Source organism: Rattus norvegicus, chromosome 7, assembly GCF_021556685.1.
Source record: "Rattus norvegicus strain SHRSP/BbbUtx chromosome 7, alternate assembly SHRSP_T2T, whole genome shotgun sequence".
NCBI classification, from domain to species: Eukaryota; Metazoa; Chordata; class Mammalia; order Rodentia; family Muridae; genus Rattus; species Rattus norvegicus.
In genome coordinates, this window is record NC_141540.1 from 124298205 (window position 1) to 124320000 (window position 21796).

At 52.9% G+C, this 21796-nt stretch overlaps 1 protein-coding gene across 2 annotated transcripts; it reads right to left on the bottom strand.

Moving 5' to 3' along the window:
* Window positions 1–1232: 1232 nt before the first annotated feature.
* Ttll12 (tubulin tyrosine ligase like 12) lies at window positions 1233–20446 on the bottom strand. Of its 2 annotated transcripts, NM_001135922.1 has the most exon segments (14): window positions 1941–2571; window positions 3260–3398; window positions 4258–4326; window positions 5860–5941; window positions 6278–6429; window positions 7478–7589; window positions 7867–8061; window positions 8170–8286; window positions 10524–10600; window positions 12991–13124; window positions 13214–13373; window positions 14595–14793; window positions 16794–16963; window positions 20272–20446. In NM_001135922.1, coding segments are annotated over 14 exon segments (1920 nt in total). In that variant the 5' UTR covers window positions 20434–20446; the 3' UTR covers window positions 1941–2419.
* Between the last annotated feature and the right edge of the window lie 1350 nt (window positions 20447–21796).

A 21796-nucleotide genomic window follows, 5' to 3' on the forward strand; every position in this document is an offset into this window, starting at 1 on the left:
GACCCATCAGGTATTATAGGCACCCAAGACTTGGGAAGGGCTCCTTGGCAGTGCTCTTCCAGCCAGGCACGCAGGTCAGGGTTCCAGCAATTCCCCAGTGTTCTGCTGAAACGGGGTCATTTGCCACCCACAGATGTGCTTCCCTTGCTCACCACTGGAGGCGCCCTCTCTTCTAAGCTGTCACCTGTAGCCTTCAGTGAGAAGGGCACTTCGCCTAGTGGTTTAGACTGGTCGGTCTCTGGTTTGTGCTAATTCCCACAGCACAGGTCTCAAACTTTTACACTGATGTACCCAACCAAGCGGCTAGAGGAGTTGGGTGGCCAACTGTCAGCATGGGAGCCATGTTGATTTAGGATTAGAAGGAGCAGTCAAACACTTCAGTTTGTGGTCAGCCTCTGACATCTCCTTGGTGGCCAAGCAAGGGTCTGCAGAGCTCAGTCTCTTATTCCCTTCTCAGAAGCATTGTTTGGCTACCTAGGCTCTCCAGCCAACTGCCCATGCCCACCTGGGGCTTTGATGACCCCTTCAAGTGATCAGGGTGTGGATGAATACCAGGGCCTGTCAGTGAAATAACACTGTCTACAACTGGGCTCGCTGGAGCATGTGAAGTACCTGGCTTCTTTAGAAAACTTTTAAAATATATTTGGTATACACATGGAGGTCAGAGGACAACCTGTGGGAGCTGGTTTTCTCCCTGTAATTCTCAGGGAGGTCCTCAGGCTTAGCAGCAGGCATTTTTACTTGATGAACCATCTTGCTGGTCCTGCCAGCTTCCAGACTCTCTTAACCACCTCATGAGTTGTGGCCTCTTCCCGACTCCAGAACAAGCAGACAACACAGAGAATACTATTTCTCAAGGCCACCATGTGGGGCCAAGCCTCAGATCCTGTGACCCCCAAAACCCTCTTGGGTTGGTAGTATAGACAGGATGGGTCAGAGTTCTTCAGCTTGGAATGGGGCTCTCACTAGGAAGCCAAACTGGCTTAGAGAGCTCGGGGATCTGGCTTTTTCCTCTCTTTTTTTTGGTTCTTTTTTTCGGAGCTGGGGACCGAACCCAGGGCCTTGCGCTTCCTAGGTAAGCGCTCTACCACTGAGCTAAATCCCCAGCTCCTTCCTCTCATTTCTCAAAGCACACATGGTAACATGTTGGGTCTGCCTGTAACTGTGGGGGAACACAGCTTCCATGCCAACCCAGGCCTGTACCTCTAGGGCCCCAGAGAGAAAAGGCTGGGTAAAAAGAAGGCGTATTTTATTGCAGTATAAAAGGCGGAGACCAGCAGCTTTCCAGGAGCAGGACCAGCAAGTTTCTACCCTGCCCCTGACGGTGGTTGGACCCAACATGGATGGGCCAGCTCTCTAATAGATGGCCTACACGCCCAGAGATGAGCAGGAGGAACCATGTCCAGTTATGCTGAGAGGTCACTTTTACCTTCACAAGTACAACAGCCCCCACAGTGCCCCACTGGAGCAGTAGGAGAGTCTGGAAGCAGCTCCCGCCCACTATAACCACACCCACTCCCTAGGGGGCCGGATCCAGGCACCCAGCAGTTCCAGAAACAATAGTGGTTGACTTCGAAATTCTAGAAACAAAATTAGGAGCAGGATGTTACATTGTCTTTCTGTAGGTTAAAAGAAAAACACCCCGAAGCCTCAACATTTTGACTCTGAAACTTGGTAAGAGGCAGCCTGATTCCCACATCAAGGTCTCCTCAGAGCTATCTTAGCAGCTCTGACATTTTCAGTCACCCCTGCCTGGACTCTGCCATGAAACATCACAAGCCTAGAGCACCCTAGCACCCTGTCTATCACAGGAGCACAGTGGGACTCGGTGAGGCATCAGCACACAGAGAGCACAGGGCTCTGGACAGCCCAGCTTCCCAGAAGGCAAACACCAAGGGCAGGCATGGCTGGGAAGTCTGCTGGTGAAGGCTCTGGTGGAGGAGCCAAGGCATAAGGCTGGGTTGGCAAATGTTTGTTTCCCCTGGGCTGTTCTGGGGTCTCGGGTGTAACACAGGGTTCCTGTACCCTGCTTACAGCAGCCACGGCACAGGAGGGCAGAGGTTCTGAGAGAGCACTCCCTGGCCCTGGTGGATATGGGGTTCCCAAAGGCTTCCCGTGGAACCCTGTTTCTGCAGAACACCTCTTTGTCTGCGAACTCTCTGGATGCCAGAAGAGCTGAGCTGCAGATTCCTCAGAGAAGAGAGGGTTAAGGGGTATGGAGAGTGCCGGGGCAGAGCCCAGCCCTTGGGACACCACTCCCTGTCCAGCTCTGCCACACATGGACCTGACATCCCACATACGAAGCAGGAACACGGCTCAGGAAGTGGGGAAGGGAGGGAAGGAGATGGCTGGGGCTGCAGAGGCAGTTCCATGAGCAGAGGCTGGAACCAGCTACGAGCACGGGCAGAACTCTGGGCACCTAGATGATGCGGGTGACATGGCAGTCGTCGGTCTCGTCCAGAAACAAGGTGCTGAAGACATCGTTGAAGAACGAGGGGTGGTACTTGCAGGCTCGCTCGCAGTCAGGGTTGAAGTTCACCTCCAGGATCTGGGGCTGCATCACCCGCTTTCCTGGTGGCGAAACAGAGGTGGGGAGGCTGTATGGTAGCAAGGCCCGGGTACACATCTGTCTTGGGAGGACAGGCTGGGGCTGTGATGGGTACAGACTCAGGCCCCAATTCCCAGTGTGGGTGCACAGGGTGTGATCTAGAACTTTCCTCGCTTGAGACCTGTTCCTCAAAGAAAGGCTGAAGCTCTACCCCTAACCCTAGGGTTACAAGGACACATTGCTCCAGGTTTCGACGGCCAGTTTGGTCAGAGGGAGTGGCATGCAGGGCTGGCAGGGTGGCTCCAGCTCTCCGGTCCCGTGAGCTCTCATGGCCCCAGTCGGTGCCTTTCCCCCTGAAGTGATGCAGGTGTTTCCCTAATAGACCAGGCCAGGATTCCCAACCTGGACCACCTGGCTAATTATCCAGTGGAATGACAGCCACGGGCTAGAGAGATGGTTCAGTAGTTAAGAGCACTTGCTGTCTTTGCAGAGGACCTGGATTGAGTTCCTAGAATCCACAAGGTGGCTCACAACCATTCTCCAGTTCTAGGAGGTCCTGTGTCCTGCATGAACACGCACACAGAACTCTCAAATGCTAAAACAACCAAACCAAACCAAACCAAAAGCCCTACCACAGCTAGGACTGTTCCAGGTGCTGCTGGCCTGGGCATGGGTGGAACGGTGGAAGGTTCTGGTGTGGAGTCCCCTTACCATCTGGATGGCTGTCCCACTTGAGCATGAGGTCAATAGCATATATGGCCCGAGATGAGGGGTAGTCGCAGAGACCCATGGGCGGTGGCTTGGCACATGCCACTTCAAACAGCTCCGTGAAGGCCTTGAAGATCTCAGCCTAGGGACAAGCAATGCTCTGTTACACGGTGTTCTCGACCCTGACTTTGGGACTAACGAGGCCCACTATCCTTGTCTGAACCCTGCCCTGAAGATGGACATTCCTACAACCTTTGTCTCTAGGGGTGGCCGATGGCCATGTCAGCCTGTCCCCACACTCCCGGAGTCCATTTCTGCTTTGTATTAGGGATGTCACTGAGCAGGACTCCAACAAATCTGCCAATTTTCTGTCCTAAGACCAGCCCCCCTACCCCCAGCCCCATGAGCTTGGATTCCTGGAGCTGTTGGAGCCTTTTGCTCTTAGGCAACCTCAAGGCTAAGACGAATTCCTTCCCTTCTGTTGGTATCAGGAACCAGCTTTATGGTTGCTTACAGATCACCTCTGAAGAACCCATAGGTGACAGGGACCCGTGCATCTGTTGCCATGGCAATGGCTATACATTCCCAGCATCCATTTGGTTTACCTCCCACCTTTACCTGTGAGTGGTTACATCACAGCCTAAATAAAAGGAGACCCTTCCTGACCTTCTCCCCTCCTTCTTCCCCTTCTCTCTCTTTTCCCGCTTGGTCTCTGTTACCCTCTTTTGTCCCCTTCCCCCACAATAAACCTCTCTCATGTAGAACTGCATTGGCCTGGTGTGGTCTGGTCTGTCCGGATGCAAGCTGTGATTCTATCACAACACCTTCCTCTTAGGAGTATTGTAAAGAGCCCACAGAACTGACACACACAGGCCCAGAGTGCCTGGGAAGATGGTCTTAGTCCAGCCATCTCTACCTGTCTCAGTAGGAAGACGACTCCTCTGCCTGTAAAGGAAGGGTGTGGCTTCCAAAGCCCCAACCTGGCAGAGCCCAAGACTCACCTGGACACCACTCCAAGGAAACTCTGGGTTCTGCTTCTCAAACTGGGGGATGAACTCATTATAGTGTACCTGCAGTAGATGAGAGTCAGTTACCGAGACAACGGCTGCCTTTTAGGGTTAAGTTCTGACATTCATCCCATAGCACAGGACTGGGTCCAGCTCTGGTCCTCAGGGTACTCAGGGGGACAGGAGACCATGTTAGGCTCTAGGCAGGCAGACTTGCTACTCTGAGCCTCAGTTTTCCCTTCTACAAAAAGAGGAGTGGTCCACTGACTTTGTTGGGCTGCAGCAAGGCTCAAGCTGGGAACTAAAGATCCAGGATTCAGGAGGCTATGGGGCATGGCCATCATGACCAGCTCAGCACAGCCCACTGGCAGCAGAGCTCAGACCCACTCTGCAGGACCCCGGACAAGGACCCCAGGACAAGATCCCTGGACCGAGATTTTACCAAAACATCTGAATAAGCAAGTTGAGATTTTCCCAGAGAATGATAAGCCAGCATGGGCCTGTAGAGGTCCCATGGGACACAAGTGCGTGTCCCATTGTCCCATGGGACAGGAGTGCATGCCCCATGGGACACCAGTTACTGCACAAAGGGGCTTCTCGGGTAACACAATCACCCAGCAGAGGAAAAAGAGCTCAGTGTCCTTGGGCTGGCTTCCAACAATGCCAGGGGCCTTGATGGGTAATCTGGGTCCTGGCTTTCAATCCAATCAAAGGTAAGAGGGACAAGAAGCAACAGGGTCACTTTGCCCCATGGGGAATCTTAGTCAGCACAGCCACTCTGCTGTGGCAGTTCTTTTCTTACAAACCTACTTAGAGGGGTTGGGGATTTAGCTCAGTGATAGAGCACTTGCCTAGCAAGCGCAAGGCCCTGGGTTTGGTCCTTAGCTCCAGAAAAACAAACCAACAAACAGACAAACAAAAAACCCAAACAAACAAACAAACCCTCCCCCAAAACAACAACAAAAACAAAAAACCAAACCTACTTAGAAGACACTTGGGCACGGCACAGAGAGGCACCAGCCTCTGCACTCAGTATGCATGTGTGAGGCTGAGGCAGGAGAGCTGAGAGTTCAAAGCCAGCCTGGGTCAAATGAGCCCATATCTCAAAAATGCAAAAACAAACAAACCAAACCAAACAAAAAAGCAACAACAACAACAACAAATGTGAAAATAAATTAAAAAAGAACTAGGGTGTGCCCGCAGAGGGAAAAGCACACATTTTGGGAAGGGAGGAGAGTAGGAGAGGACAGCATGGGGCTTTCCTGGTCTCCTGTCAGACAGGGTCGGTGTTAGGCACCAATACTCCTTAGTTGGGACAGCGGACTTTCCAACCCATACCCAGAGCTGGGACCTGGTGCTTGCACGCTGCTGTCCCAGAGGCACTGCTGGCCTTATGTCTGCCGTGCTGCCTTTAGCCCTGGCATGCAGATAGCATTGCTACCTCACTGTACCTGCGGTGTGGCAGTGCCCCCTACAGAGACCAGGGAACCCAGCTTCTCCATCGTCAACACTGGGTGCTCTTCAGCACCGTGGGAAGGACTTCCTGACTGTGATAGCCAGATCCTAGACTCGCTCTTGGGCCCCACCAGGTCCTACCTGCTTTAGCACCACATCCGGGTCATAGTTCATGACGGTGAAATGCTTCTCATAGTCATCTAGGTCATTGAGGGCGAAGGGCCTGAGAGACAAGAGGACAGACAAAGCATGGGTTCCCAAGCGCTATGGAGAGCAGGCACACGTTGCTGGGGCTTGGGTACACTGCTCCCCTTGTCTGTGGACTGGGACAGCCCCTCAGCCTGGGTTGGGGTCAAGACAAGCGATGTGCTGTGGAGATGCTCTGTAAACCACAGTACGTCATTATGATTCTGTGTTGATATCCAGGAGTGTCACATTTGCTACTGCAATGATGTCATGGGTGATGCCCAGAGCAGGCACTCTGGCCCCCACAGTGAAGGAGAGGTTCCTCTGTCCTGCCCTTCCCTGCCCAGCCCTCGGCTTCCACTGACCCACCTACCGATTGGAGAAGCGTAGCCAGAACACATCATACACAAACAACCTCAGCGGCCTCACTGAGCGCAGCAGCACAATGTAGCGGATGTCAAACTTGACGTTCCCCACGTCTTCTCGGAAGAACAAGACGGGACTTTCAATGTATTTTGACACAACCTGGAGGACAGATGGGGACTCGCCAGTAGCTCCCAGCTCACCCGGGGCAGGACAGAGCACCTGGGAGCTCCTACACACCCATGATGGCTTCACCTGGGTCCACAAAAGGACTCCAAGTGCAATGCCATCTCTGCCAGCTATGGCTGCTCCCACTTTCAAACTCTAGCGACGGCAGGACAGAGGCCGTATGGTCACCCTGATTTTGTACTTTAAAAAGCTTATTTATATGTAAGAGTGCTTGTCTGCGTTTATGAATGCATACCACATGCACTCAGAGGCCACAAGACAGCGTTAGATACCCTCAATTGGTGTTACAGATGGCTGTGAGCTGCTATGAGGATGCTGAGAACAGAACCTGGATCCTCTGCAGGAATACCAAGGGTTCTTAACACTGATCCATTGCTCCAATCCCTACCCTTTTTACTTAAAGAAAAAAAATCAGCATTAGTGTAGCACACGTGTGTAAGCCAGAGCCAACCTCGAGTGCCATTCCTTAGGTGTCATCCATATATTTATTTTAGAGCCAGGGTCTCCCACTGGCCTGAAGTGTGACAAGCAGGCTAGACTGGCCATGCTTGGCTCTCCCTACCCCCTGCCCCTTACCCCCTTTACATGGGTTCAGGGACTGAACTCCAGTTCTCATGCACGCAAAGCAAGCACTTCCTTTACCCACTGAGATAATGACCGAGCCCTAGTTTTCAGGTTTTAAAAAGAGGGATTCTCAGTAATAATCCCACCCACTCCCACCTGCTGTCTCAAGTCCCCACAATGACTGGCAGCCCTCAAAGTTCATTTCCTCCCAGCTTGTGCCATGAACCGCTGTAGCCATGGCTGAGGACCGTGTGTCCTGACACAGCTCCTCTAAACAGCCACAGGAAGTCGCATCTCTATAGGATCATTTCCACAGACCTGGGGGCTCCGTGGGTGGTGAGCCATGTGCTACGGTGGCACGTTTATCCCTGCAGGTTGAGTGACCCCCAACTCCCAGCTGACTCTCTTCGCTGTGCCTGTATCTGGAGCGCCTGGGTTGGGGGAGCTGCGTGCCTACCTTGGGGGTGCTCTCTCGGTGTCGGATGATGCTGTGGAGATTGTTGGTGACGTGAGTGTCCAGGCTGCGGGCCAGGTTCCAAGGCTTGCAGATCCAGTGGTTGTCTTCACCCCTAAGGGAAGACAGTTGCGCTATACCTGCCTTTCAAAGTGTCCTGTGGACCTAGAGGTAAACTGGGTAGCCAGTGTCACTTAGGAAGCCCAGTGTCATACTGGGTTAGGAATGTAATGGAAACTAAGGAATGCTACAGGGTGGAAGCTGCCCCCTCCCCCGAAGCGACAAGAGAAGCTAGTAGGTGGTCAGCTAAGGGATTAGGATGGGAACGGAGCTGCAGCTTTACAATGGAATAGCAGTATCTGCTCGCCCTGCCTGGCATCTAGGGGACTTACCGCCTCTCTCGGTGCTGGAAATAGCTGACGAACTGGGGCAGCTCGGTGCGCAGGTTGAAGGTTCGGGGTAGCCAGGGGGGACCCTCAGGACCTCCAGCCCGGCGAGCGATGGAGGCCAGACAGTCCTTAACAGTCAGCAGGTTCTCACAGGGGAACTGGTTGAGTAGTACCTGTGGGCTCTCTTGGCTGAGTTTCCTAAGGGTGAACACAGGTATGGCCAACAGAGAGGTCAGCTTAGTATCCTGGGGAGCACGGCAGCCATGATAGGCACAGGTATGGGGCACGGGGCTGCAAGGTACGTACGTGTAGTCCTTGAAGTGCGAGAAATGGAAGTAGACGTCGGCGTCGGCCTCGCTGTCAGTGAAGGTGAAGCGAGGGTGCGTGAGGTGGCTGAGCACCTGTTGCACATCGCAGTGGACTCTGTGGAGAGAGCTGAGTGAGCAGTGGCCCCTGGTGTTGGCCGTCTGCGTCTAAACCCATCTCCTCTGCCCAGCTGTGGGAAGACACTCATCCCCAGGTTCCCCACAGAAGGTGGGACCACAGAGCTTGCCTCTCATCTGCCATCAGGTTGACAGGATGGCTTAGATGTTCAGTAGATGAAAACAGATGTCTAGGGGTCAGGCAAGCATAGGGAGAGCTTAGCATCTGGGACTCCGCTTGGCATGGGCTATACACACTCCACTCTGAACAACAATGAGGCAGATTTCTCCTCCCTGTAATGACACCAAACTTGAACAGTTTCTATTCAAAACCACATCCTGGGGGAGTGTCGATCTGGCTGGAATTGGCTTAGGGTGGAAGGGCAATAAGCCACGACTGTCCTCAAGTGAACCTTTAGGGGAGAATCTTTTCTTTATTTATCAGCTCATGCCCATGCATAATTGGCAACAGATCTGATCAAGGTCAGATGCATTATAGGGATAGATATGCACAGTGAGTAAAGGGCTTAAAACTCTAAGCCTCTTAGTCAAAGTGGAGAAGCCGGGTGTAGCAGTGCTCACCTTTAATCCCAGCATGAGGGAGGCAGAGGCGGAGGCGGAGGCAGAGGCAGGGGCAGGTCTATCTCCTACATAAGGCCAGCCTGGTCTATAGAGCAAGTTTCAGAACAGCCAGGACTACACAGAGACACCCTGTCTCAAACAACAACAATATCACCAACAAGAACCCCCCAAGTTATACCCCTAGGGACTAATTTTCTCTTGAACCCCATACAAGGAAACCCCAGACAGTAAGTAGGACATGAGTCTGTGGGGCTCTATCAGTCTTCACAGCGTGTTCCTTTCTGATCTCTACTACTTCTGTTTTCAATAAAAGTTTCCTTGCTGCTCTATAATCTGTGAGTTTTCTTATATTCCTTTGTGTATGTGTGCATGTGTAGTGTGTGCACCCACATGTGCAAGTGTGTGCACAGAGGTCAGAGGTAGGTAGCTGGTTCTCTCCCTCCATCATGTGGGCCCTAGGGATTGAATTTAGGTTGCCAGGCGTGGCGGCAGGTACCTTTACTGGCCAAGTCATCTCGCTGGCCCTTTTATTTCACTCTCCAGTAAGAGGCTAGAATCCTGGAAACACCTCCAGTGCTGCCATCAGGCCAACAGCAGCAACCTCCCAGTCCTGCTTGCTCTCAGTCTGTGAGTCCCTCAGAGTGCTCTCCTGAATCTGCAGGGCTCCTGTGACCCGGGGCAGGTCTTAGGTCATACTTCGAAGCCAGGGCCGAAGTGAGGACAGGACCTAGAGGTGGCTGTATTTCTGAGGTTACTAAGTGTGAAGTAAAGAGGACACGCGGCATGAGGTAGGAGGCAGCTTGGGAGGACGCTGCTGTAGGGGCTCAAACTGAGGCCTAGCCTGCTGGGGTGGGACTAGCACTGGCTGTTAACCTGTCTGAGTCTAGAGTATGAACCATGGCTGCAACCAGGACTTACTGGGCCCCATCTAGTCCACTCCAGAGGGAATAGAGCTGTGTGGGGGAGTGGGGTTTGCAGCCAGATCTTGTCTCAGGACATATCCTTTGCTTGGCTAGGGCTCTGGCTGTAGGAAAGAGGACCAAGTAGAGAGAGGCTGACCCAGGACCTGGTAGTCTGGATGGAGTGGAGCACATGACTCAATTCTAGCTGTGCCAAGTTTGCGTAATGGGTATCTGGGGGTCTGTAGGGAGGGTTTCTAGAAAGGCAGAGAAGCCCTGCTCAGTACTAGGTAGGCGTGGCTCTGTGCTCAGGCCCCACGGCATGGAGGTATAGCTGCACCTTTTCCCATCACTGCCTACACCCTCAGACTCCTTGGATTGGCTTCCCTGGCAATATAGGTGTCTTTCTCTTTTATCAAGATAGGGTCTCACCCTGTAGTCCAGGACGGCTGAGAACTTGTCAGAGTCTTCCTGCCTCCATCTCTCTCTCATGTAGAGATTATAGGGACGTCACCGAGCCTGGCTATTTCTAATTTTTCAGGACAAGTTTAATAGCCACTTCCTCCAGGTAGTCTTGCCTGCTTTTTCACACTCCTCTGTGATTCTAAGTACTCTGGTACCATTGCCACCATGTCTAGATTCCAAGCCTCCAGGACACAGCAACTGACCCGGGGCCCGGATAGGTCTTGTTCTGGGACCTGGGAATGGCAGCCGTAGAAGACAAGTCTCAGTGACAGCAGAGAACAGGGCTATGTACCTGAAGATGTGGCCCTGGGGACGTGCCACCGGGCTAATGGTGAGTGGCAGTTTCTCCTTGTTTTCCTCCAAAATGGCCTAGAATCGGACAGAGGCAGAAACAGACCTCACTGAAGGAAGCAAACGACCATGAACTTCTCCCGCCCTGTGTGACAGGCCCCATCCTTCAAATCCTTGTCTCTCTCAGTGGCAGCCCAGGGCCACCTGACCTCAGGGTGCTGGGCTCTGGCCCCTCGGATCCCCAAGAATCCAGGCTGGGCAAAGAACACATTGTTCTTATTCTTCACGCTGCCTTCTAGATTCAGGTGGCAAGAGGTGCCAAACCTGTGCTGGGAGGAGCTTGGAGGAGCTGGGAGGAGCTTGGAGGAACTAGGAGGAGCTTGGAGGAGCTGGGAGGAGCTGGGAGGAGCTTGGAGGAGCTGGGAGGAGTCACTCAGGTCTGAGATGAGTACCCGAGGGCTGTTCCTGGCCTAAGCTGGCTAACAGTTTAAAACATGTCCACAGACTCTGACACTCCCTTGAAAGACAGAATGTAGTTCATCCCAGGACCCAAGGAGCTACTTCTAAATGAGCAGCAGAGAGGAAGCGAGAGATCTGAGCCCAGATCACAGGCTCAACTACTCCCTCTGGCTTGCTGCTGGATCACTCGCTCGAATAACAGGCAGCTGCCATGCCTCAGACACTCAGAAGCCCACAGAGAGGCGCCTGTGTGGAGACACTGAGACCTCTCCAATAGCCAGCTTGACTCACAGAGCCTGAGTGCTGCAAATGCCTCAGCTTCGATTGAAGCGCCCAGAAAACCACTTGCTGAGCACTGTCTCCATTCCTGTCCCCCAGAAACTGTGGGAGGCAAGAAATATTCACTGTCCTAAGCTGCTGGAGCAATTTGTCACCAACACAGGTCGCCCCCAGGCCAGATCATAGCCTGGACCCATGGTCCTGGGCCAACAGGTCTCAGGTGAGGGTTATCTGGTCTCCTGCCTCGTTTTCCTTCCTGCAGTGACTTCCCGTGGAGACATAGGTGGAGGTCAGTAAAACCTTCCCTAGTCATTCCTCAAACCTTTCCTTAAGCACCCAATTCCTCGTTCACCAAACATGACTAGGTATGGGCACTCAGGAGGTTGGGAGGCAAACCCTAAACTCCCGGTACAAGGTGCAGCACCTTCAGTCTTTCTGGATCCGACAAGGTCCACAAAACCATGACTGCGGTCTGCCCTGCCCAATCAGCAACTTACAGAGCTTCCCCTACCACCCAAGTTAAGTCGCTTAATCTGTCCACAACCTTCTACAACTCAGTGGTCATCAGAGGCCTGAATGCCAGGGCAGACTCAAACATAGCAGGGTGAGGTTTCAGCCTCTGCCGGGTCGCTGTTGACCCTGGGTTTTGGACTCTACTTCTTTACACCCCAGTTTGTTTACCATCAACACATCTGTGAGGTGCCAGGCACAGGCTCCTGTGTGTACAGAGTTGAGGACAAGGGAAGAGGCCCTTTCCTGCAGGGGCCTGTTTTCATCCCCTCCCCTAAAGGCTTATTTTTATATGTGTTGAGTGTTTACCTGCATGTGCATTTGTACACATGTGTGCAATGCCCGTGGAGGCCAGAGAGGGTGTTGGATACCACAAACTGAGTTATTGATGGCTGTGAACCACCTGACCTGGGTGCCAGGAACCGAACACAGATCTTGTGTGGCTGCAGCCACTGCTTGTACCACTAAGTAATCTCTATAGATGTTAGGGCTTTGCTCCTGATTGGTATCGGGCCTCTGTGTGAATATGTCATAGCCAGGCACTTCTGAATGAACCTGCCGGGTCCTGACCTATAGGCTTCCCAGTGACAGCAAGGACTCCCTGAAGGCCTGCTGTGGTATACAATGTACAATACAGTCAGCCCTCTGAGCCTCAGGAGGCTACTACTTCAGAGTCAACCGACAGTAGGTCAAAAGTATTTTGAGAGAAAAAGTCCTCTGTAGAGAATGTGTGCTTGTCATTGTCCCCAAACCACATGACTGTCTATAGCACACCTCTACTCTACTGAGAACTATCTAGGGAAGACAAGGGATATTGAGGCAGTGCTGATAGTTTTACGTGAGAAAACCTGAGTACCCACAGATTTTAGTATCCATTCGGTCTTGCAACCCATCCCCATGGACACCACAGAACAATTAGTGTCTTCTTGTCCCCTTTGAGGAAGCACCATGAGAAGAGGAGAGGCAAAGTAGTGCATGGAGTCAGATCTGGCTGCACAGACCTCCCTCCCCTTCCCAAACCCAGGCCACCTGGGATCTATACCAGGACAGACAGCCTCACTGTGTGGCTACAGGAGTTGGTGCACAGTAAGTCTCTTCCAACCCAGAGTAGCTCGTCTGGAGCCTGGAAATTAGCCGACACTTAACACTTAGTAAACGGATAGAGAACACTCCAAAAACCATCAAACACTAGACCCAAGGCTGCAGGCACAGGGCCACACCTGGTAGTACTTGGCGGGAGGCTCAGGCGTAGAGGAGCTGAGGTCCAGCATGTCGGCGGGGGCCCAGGGCAGCAGCATGCATTTCCGGATCAGAGGGTCTGCCTCTCCGTAGGCATAGTCCCGGGTCACCTCCTCTGCGCCAAGACACGCATGCCCATCAGTGGGGGTGACGGAAGGCCCTCCCGCGGCCCATCCTCTGGGGTATGCAAGGCACCCGACTTACCGCCTGTGTCTAGGTCCCTTAGGGGCCACAGCAGCGTGTATGCCACCTGCTGGGGCATGTAGAAGAAGGGAGCAGTGGCGAAGCTGGGCATGTCTGCATGCTGGATCCTTGAGCCAAACTCGTCCATGATGTACCACACTGGCACCTTCTCTTCGGCTGTCTGTGGGAGGAATACAGCAATTCTGGGCCACGTGTCCACCCACCTGCTGGGTCTCCCACCTGTGCACCCAACAACCGCTGTTCACGTCTGAGCTTGGAGCTTCCCCCAATCCTACTAACTGGCCCAGGCCTGTGGAAATAAGGTGTGTGGAACTTCCCCCTGCACGCTGAGGTAGGGAGGCTCAAGGAGCTAGACCATAAGAACTGAGCCTGGGTTTCCCCAGGCTGGGAGTAGGCAGGGGCTCAAGCCTGAGGGGAAGGAGCCTAGAAGCTTGCCTGGGTGGGTGAAGGCCTGAAGGAACGTCAAAGCAGTCTGCTCTCCTCTCTTAAGGGCAGTGAGAACCAGAGAGGGCAACATGTGTGGAAGGGGCAGCTGAGTCACTAGTACCCAGGATTAGAGGTCTGAGGCAGGGCTGTATCCCATGAGTACGAAGGCAGGGTAGGTACCTTGCTCCCCAGCTTTGGTTGGTTGATCCCAGGGACCAAGATATGGTCTTTTATGTAGCCGTGGCTGGCTTAAAATTAACTAGAGACTAGGTTGGCCTTGAACTCAGAGATCCAACAGCCTCTTCCTCCTTGAGATGAAAGGGGTGACTTCCATGACTGGGTGTAACCTGATTGTTCTGATTGGTTTTTTAAATTATTATTATTATTTATTATTATTTTGGTTTTTTGAGACAGGGTTTCTCAATAGCCATAGCTGTCCTGGGACTTACTTTTGTAGACCAGGCTGGCCCTGAACTCAAAGATCCGCCTGGTCTGTCTCTCAAATGCTGGGATTAAAGAGGTGTGCCACCACACCAGCTGGTTTTTTTTTTTCTTTTTCTTTTTCTTTTCCCCGGAGCTGGGGACCGAACCCAGGGCCTTGCGCTTCCTAGGCAAGCGCTCTACCACTGAGCTAAATCCCCAACCCCACACCAGCTGGTTTTATTGTTGGTAATGTCTGTCTGTCTGTCTGTCTGTCTGTCTCTCTCTCTCTCCTCCCCCTCCCCTCTCTTTTTGACCAAGACAGAATTTCTCTGTGTAGCCTTGGCTGTCTTGGAACTCACTTCATAGCTTTATAGACCAGGCTGGCCTTGAACTCAGAGATCCACTGGCCTCTGCCTCAAGTGCTAAGATTAAAAGTGTGCGCCACCATGCCCAGTTGGTAACATACTTCTGACAAAGGCATGGGGACCAAATAGGGCTTCTACCAGCACTGGGAGAAAGTGAGTCTACTCACCCCATGGGCCAGCTGATAGGTCTGGTTGAATTTCCACATCTCCTCCAGCACTAGGGCCACAACCTCTGGACTGGGCACTTCGCCATGGAACTCGATGCCCATGAGGTTGGCCATCCGGTGCAGGAGTCCAGGCACCTGCTGCAGCTGTTTGCGTGCATGCTCCACACGGCACGTCCAGGCATGGTCGATGAGGAAGATGCTGCAGGCGCAAGCCGCACATGAGCCACTAAGCCAGTGGCTCTCAACCTTCCTAAGTCTGTGACCCTCTCTAAGCCCTAGAGCAGGACAACGGGAGTCCCCACTGCCCAACCCCAGACGCACATGAGTGTCACATGGAACAAATGTGGTCGTATTGACTGTCACCACAACGGAAGTGTCAACGCCTGGCTGCAGGTACTGGGCGAAGGCTCCTGCTGCCACTCTCCCACTGCAGATTTAGCAGTGACAGGCATTCAACACAGCAAAGGCTCTATGGATTTAGCACCTATGACACCAACAGGCAAGTAACAGAACTGCAGCACAGCTTACACATACATGCATGTGCACCCCAGGACCTAAGAGCATCAAGAACTTCCTATGGGAGAGACGGAGCCTGTCCTTCTAACCCTGGCCCCAGCAAGCTTTTCTGAATTAGGGGATCCATACATATTAGTGTCCAATGGACAAGGCAGCCCCCTCTCTCCCGAGCACATAGCCCCTATGAAATAAAAGGAGCAGTCAAGTCCCAAGTCATCAGTGGAGGTCAAGTTTAGGGATTTATTACTATGCTCTTACTTTCCTTGTCTGTTTGCGTATCCTGAAACAAAGGCAGGTTTATTCCTGCACAACACAGTGCAACACAGAACCACGCCCCAGAGGTGTGCACTTGGGGGTGACCATGAAGTACAACAACACTCACACCCAGGCAGGTGTGAGGTAAAGAGGACTGAGAACTTCCAGGGCCTAGCCAATGTGAAATACTCAGACAAGTCCTTAGGGCAGAGGGGACTGAAAAAGACAGCTGTGCTCTGTGAGGGTCAGAGCTGTCAGCCTGACAGAATGGAGAGTCACCTGGGAGAGGGGCCTCTGGGTATGCTTGTGAGGGACTGTCTCCATTGATTATGTCAACTGATCTGGGAAGACACATCTTGATTGTGGAGGAACCATTCCCTGGTCAGGGGATCCCGGACTTCGTAAAATGCAGAAAACCATCTGAGAACCAACAATGCATTCATTGTTTGCTTTCTAGGTTGCAGATATAACAGGAGACTACTTCAAATTCCTGCTATTGGATCCCCTTGTACCCACTCCTATCTGTCACGAAAGACTGCTTCAAGTTCTTGCTGGCAGATCCTCTTATACCCAGGACACCCTTCATGATGGACTATATCTTACACAGTTAGCCAGAATAAACCTTCTCCCTTAGCCAACCGGTTGGTATATTTCATCACAGGAAAGATTACTAAGACAGGTTCCAATTAGTCTGTGAGTCCACCCCCAGCCACTCCCCAGAGTGTGTTGAGCTTAGTGAGGCTCAAGCCCCTGGGGCAGTGTCTGAGTCACTTGTAGGTAAATGTGGGTGCCAGGCAGGGGTGTTGCTGTGCCATCCGTTAGGGTGGCCCCTACAGCTCACTCGGTGTGGTGAAGGGGAAGATAAAAGCTTGGTATCAGGGATGTTATCGAAACTCAAGAATTCCATGGTTAAGGCTTCGACAAAGCCGCTGGCAGAGGGATCCACAGGCCTACCCAAGTCCCCGGGAGATGGGAAGTCCTGCGTCTCTAGGTAACACCAGGCCTGCTCTAGGTCTCAGGTCTTCCTGTTCCTGGGAATCTTCCCCAGGACTGAGTCAGCATGGTTCACGGAGAGGGGACAAAGGTCCTCAGCAAAGCCAGCCTCTGTTTGGTCTTGCTGGGTTCAGCAGCCATATCCTTAGCCTATTGACAACCTCATGCATGTTCTTCCTTCCCCGGGTTTGCTTGTCCTTAGCAAAACCAGGAGCTACAGCACCGAGAGATGGTGATCACGACAGTGCAGTCACGGGGGATATGCTCTTGTGAGGCATCAAACCCAATTCCAGGTCCCGATGAGACTGTCAACAGCATAGGTTAGATACCACCCCAAAGCCTGTGGGGACACCACTGGCCACACATGTCACAGGGAAACAGGGCCCAGGAGAAATCGCTATTTAATAAAAACCGATGTTCAGACCCAGATCCTACCTGTTGGGGTCATCAGCCCGGACGCCGTTCTCACTGGTCACAATGACCTTGTAGCACAGCTCGCCCCCAGGATTTGGCTGCTTTCTCTGAGCCTCCCTGGCGGCCTCGTCCTCAGCCTCCTCCACCTCCTCCACTTGCATTATCCCAAACATCTCCCCAGCATCGAAAACCTAGGGCCAGAGCGCAGTGGATCAGGAGTGTGGATAGGAAACCCCTCCCCTCAGCCCTTCACCTCCAAGAAGCAAGCCCTAGTTACCATATGGCCTCTTAGCAGCACCTAACTGAAGACTGAGGCCCTGTAGGCACATCCTGGGGTTTAATCTATGCCACGGTCTCCTGGGCCAGTACCCACAGGACACCACATGTTGGCAAAGGCAGAAGGTATTCACGGGAGAATTATGCCTACATGGCCTGCTTTATAAGGGGAATGAGGCCCCAAAGGCAGAAGGTAGCTCAGGATCCTTTTCACTAGAGCTAGTCCACGACAGCTGATCCCAGGACAGCTGAGGCAGCCCACAGGCACCTTCCTACACTAGTGCAGCAGAAAGTCTGGCCTGAGGGAGCTGAGGCAGCCCTCAGGGCAGACTGGGAACTTAAATTGTGGGCTTGGATCTCCAGGCCAGGAACAACTGGGAGTCAAGGACAGCCTGAGAAGCAGCAACTCTTTCTCTTCTCCCACGCTCTCTCCTAGTTTTCATCTTGTAGGGACCCCAGGCCTGTCCTGAGCCAGCAAGGTGGGGGGGGGGGGCAGGTGGGAGGAACCTCTGGAATCTGAGGTTTGAATCCTGACTTTGCCACATCTTATACAGGTAGGGAAGTCATGACTCAAACCCTCTGTGACTTGGTTTCCCCATCTGTACTACAGGAAGGTCTGGGGTTGCTGGGACATTTAACAAACAAAAAGTCAGGCACAGAATGGGCCCTGGGCTATGGCAAAGGCTCTCTCTTCCAAGCCAGGCTCCAGTATCACACTTTTTGAGACTCAGTTTCCCCAACTTGTAAAAGCGGCCATCATCCACTCCTGTAGGACATCTGCCTGAATCAGATAAAACAGGACTAAATCGGCAAGTTCTCCCCTCAGACCTCTACCACTCTGGGACAGCTATAAACCCACTACCTACTCAGACACAGACAAGCTTCGTGAGGCCAGAAGAAAGGGGCTCTTCGGGGGTTGGGGGGACTCACAGCTCAGAAAGCTAGATGTGGCTTCTCCAGGAGGGAGCACTCTCTGGGAGGAGAGTGAAACATTCAGGCCTGTATTTCTGGGGTGTGGAGGGAAAGAAACCACAGATGGGAAGGGAAAGAAAGGCATAGAGGAGAGTGACCTGGTGAGAGGCTCATGAGGCAAAGACAAAGTCCTCATGACCAAGCTTGACCTAAGTTTGGTTGCTGCGTTCTCATGGTGGACAACTCCTGAAAGTTGTACTCTGATCGCCACATATGCATACACGCACGCGCACGCATGCAATCATTATATGAAAAAATGTGCGTGGGGAGCAGGGAGGTTACCATCCTCCGGGGTGGAGGCTGGCAGGACAGACAGTAGATAAGGGGAGCCGGTGCTTTGGGGAACACTCTTACTTAGTGCAGAGTCTCAGCCAAGTTCTTTCTTGATCCCCTCAGGGAGGGGAGGCTTGCCCTCATTTAAAACTAAGGGGGCAGAACCCACAGCTCAGGTATGGCCAGTCTTCTAAACCCCCAGCCTTTCACCTCAGATCTTCTGGGTGACAAGCAGGCCCAAGCTGAAGCCGATCTTGGCTTTTCCTCCATTCTGGCCTGGAGGGATGAACCCCAACTTTCCTAATTGTAAAACCCGAGGGAGGCAACACCAAGTATGGTCCTGTAAGTGGGAGGGGAGGGTGTTTTTAAAAACATGCAGTCTTTTCTGTGGATCAGATCAAGGTAAGGAGCCAGAGCTAACCGCCTGGTGGGGGAGGGTGGCTCTCTGCAGGCAGGAACGCAGTCCTGCTGAGCATTCCCTCTGGGCTGGGTGGCAGGTCTCACTGTGGTGACTCAGCTTTGTCTGGAACGGCTCAGGAGGGCCTGGGGGAGCGGGGGTGGGGTGGGGGTGGGGAACAATGGCTGTCCCTGGCTAGGCCACAGCAGCCCTAGTGAGAACGGACAGGACCCTGTTGGAGTGCAGTATCCTGTTATTAGCTTCCGCATCCCCTCAGGGAGCCAGGTGCTTGTGTTTTTCCATGCCTGCTTTCCAAATCAGACATGGCTTAGGCGGGGAGTCACCTGACCAGGAGAGGGTACCCCTGAGCGGGATCCCAGGGCATTAATAAAAAAAAAAGCAAGCAAAAAACCAGCCCCACGGCATCATGAGTACCCTCTTATCATCACTAATAAATGGGAGTCCAGGTCTATCTACCTCAGCATTGGCCTGGGATCAAGGCAAGACTGCAGAAAGTGGCAGCGAGGAGGAGGGCCCACCACGTGAGAATCCAGTTAGAGGGAGGTGCCACTGACAGATGAGCCTCGATCCATGCCTGATGTGGTAACGTCTGATAATCAGACTGAAGTAGAAAAAGCATTTAATACTCCACCTACCAAACCGGTCATTGCAGCGGTTGCCCTGGGGCTGGCTGGGGGTTGTAGCCTCAGGGCACTGCCCAGGACCGTCCGCAGCATTTACTTTCCCACAGGGCTAGGGATGGAGGCGCTCTCTAACCCCCAGCACTTTCTAGTGAGCTGCAGTACAGCCCTATCTACAGGCTTTAACCAGGAAATATCTGGCCCATACACAGCGTGATCAAAGTGGGTGAGGTTGTCCCACTGCAAGGCACAGGGGACTTCTAGTTCTTGGCTTTTCCTGGTCACCCGCTGCTTTAGTGGGTCTCAGATAGGAGGCGGTGTGCTAAGGGAGGCTTCAGAAAAGATCCTCTGCCCAGTATAACAGCTGCTCTGTCTTCAGCACCCAAACCCAGTTCTTCCGCGGCGGAAGAAGCCGGACACCCCGTGGAGGTCTAGCTCAGGTGAAGATGGAGCCATTCCCTCAACAGATGGGAGATCTTCCAAACCCTCTCTTAGCGTCTTCACCATGTCTCAGGGCTTCCATTCTCCTAGATCTACAAAGGGAGACCTGCTACTCGCGCCGCGGAAAGCAACTCCACAGAGTTCTACGGACCAAGCAGAGCTGCGCAGAGCGGGCTGAAATGATGCTGGTGTAGCCTGAATCTAACAGGAGCCCCAGCATCCGCCGGAGCCTCAGTTTCCTCATCCGTAAGTGGAGTCGCGAGTTCTACTCCTTACACCTCAGCCGAGGCGCTGGGATGCCGCGAGCCAAGCGCATGCCAGTTTGCATCCTCAGCGGGCCCAGACCCTGCAGGATGGCGACATGGGCGCAACTCTCGATATCCTTCTGACTCCCAGGTACACACTGCTCCTGAGCTTATAAGTGGCTCCTCTTCCGAGCAGCTGAACTGCACTCCCCACTCGACCGGATAGCCCGCCCGCAACCCGTACCGCCTCATACCTCGTGCTCCAGCTTGTGCAGGAGGCTGCCCCATAGTCGCTCTGGGACGCCTGAGGCGCGTAGCGCGGGTCCGTGTAGCGACACGAACTCGTCCAGCAGCCGCGCGTTCAGCCTCTCGGCGCGGCCCGGGCTGCCAGGCTGCGACCGGGGTTCGCCCTCCATGGTGCTCGGATGCGCACGGCGCCGCCCACCGCGGGATTTAAGCTTACGGTGCGCGCGCGCCTGCGTCCTGGGTTGCGAGGCTTCGAGTGTGCGCACGCGCGCTGGGGCGTGTCTTTCCCCATTCATCCCGGGCCTGCCGCGGGGCATTCTGGGAACACTGCTTACTGCGCCACAGGTAGTCACACTCGGAGAGATCGTCCAGGGAGCAGGTGGAGCTGAGATGGAGACGGGGCTTGGAAGAGGCAGAAGAGTCCTCCTCCTTGCGCTGGTTACAATTTTGTTTCACTTGAAATATATTTTTAAATTTTAGTTTTAAAAATTTTTATTATTTTATGTGTGTGAGTGTGTATGTAAGTGCATAGCTCGTGGAGGTTAGAAGGCAGTTCCTTAGAACTGGAATTACACATGTGGTGCTGGGACCCGAATCCGGGTCTTCTGCAAGAGCAGTTAACTCTCTTTTCCCATTTTCCCAGCTTTGTTTTGTTTTATTTTGGGGTGTATGTGTGTGTGTGTGTGTGTGTGTGTGTGTGTGTGTGTGTGTGTGTGTATGTCATAGTGCACTTGTGGAACTCAAAGAACAAAACACTGTAGAGTCTGTTCTCTTTCCACTTTTATGAGGTCTCAGGGCTCAAACTCAAGTCATTAAGATTGCACAGCAAATGCTTTACCATTGAGCCATTTCCCAGGGCTCAGTTGTCATCATCATCATCATCATCACCACCACCACCACCACCATCATCATCATCATCATAATCATGCCCTCACCCCATCTCATTTTGCCTCAGGGTTTCATTCAGCTCACACTCACCTGATCAAGAAACTCACTTTGTTTCGTAGGCTGGCCTTGAACCCTTGATCTTCCTGCCTCCACCTGCCAAGCATTGGGAGGCACCACCGTGTGGGGATCTGAGTTCTATCCCAGAGGCTAACACACCCTTCTAGGGGTTAGAGTAGCCTTCTCACTTCTAGGAATGCCTCATTGAATTCAGAGGTTGTGATAACTGGGTGTACCATCAAAAGGGTTACTCCACAAGTGCAGAGATCAGTTTGCTTCTGCCTCCCAAGTGTTGGGATGAGAGATGCGAGTTACCACCCCCAGCTGCCCAGTTCTAGGGCTTTCTGGCTTCCAGTCTAGCCAAGAAAAGTGAGCCCTAAGTTCTGCCTCAAAAAATTAAGCAGAGAAAGGCAGATCAGGATACCCAATACCTTCTTCTAACTCCACTTGTACACGGGCACACCCCTTAACTGTATGCATAGACTCTTATATCCACGAATCTTCAAAAATCAATCACTGACTGCACTGGTCATTCCTCACATAATTTGCTAGATGGAGATGAGATAAAGGGTAGTGTAAATTTTTTTC

What these genes read in the sequence shown, in the direction of transcription:
- Ttll12 (XM_087556578.1), bottom strand. Translation starts at nt 14,708, where the DNA reads ATGGCCAACCTCATGGGCATCGAGTTCCATGGCGAAGTGCCCAGTCCA. An exon ending in CTCCCGCCAAGTACTACCAG is followed by an intron (nt 10,601 to 12,990) that starts GTGTGGCCCTGT and finishes GTCCGATTCTAG; the next exon opens with GCCATTTTGGAGGAAAACAA. An exon ending in CGGATGTGGTGCTAAAGCAG is followed by an intron (nt 4,327 to 5,859) that starts GTAGGACCTGGT and finishes CATCTACTGCAG; the next exon opens with GTACACTATAATGAGTTCAT.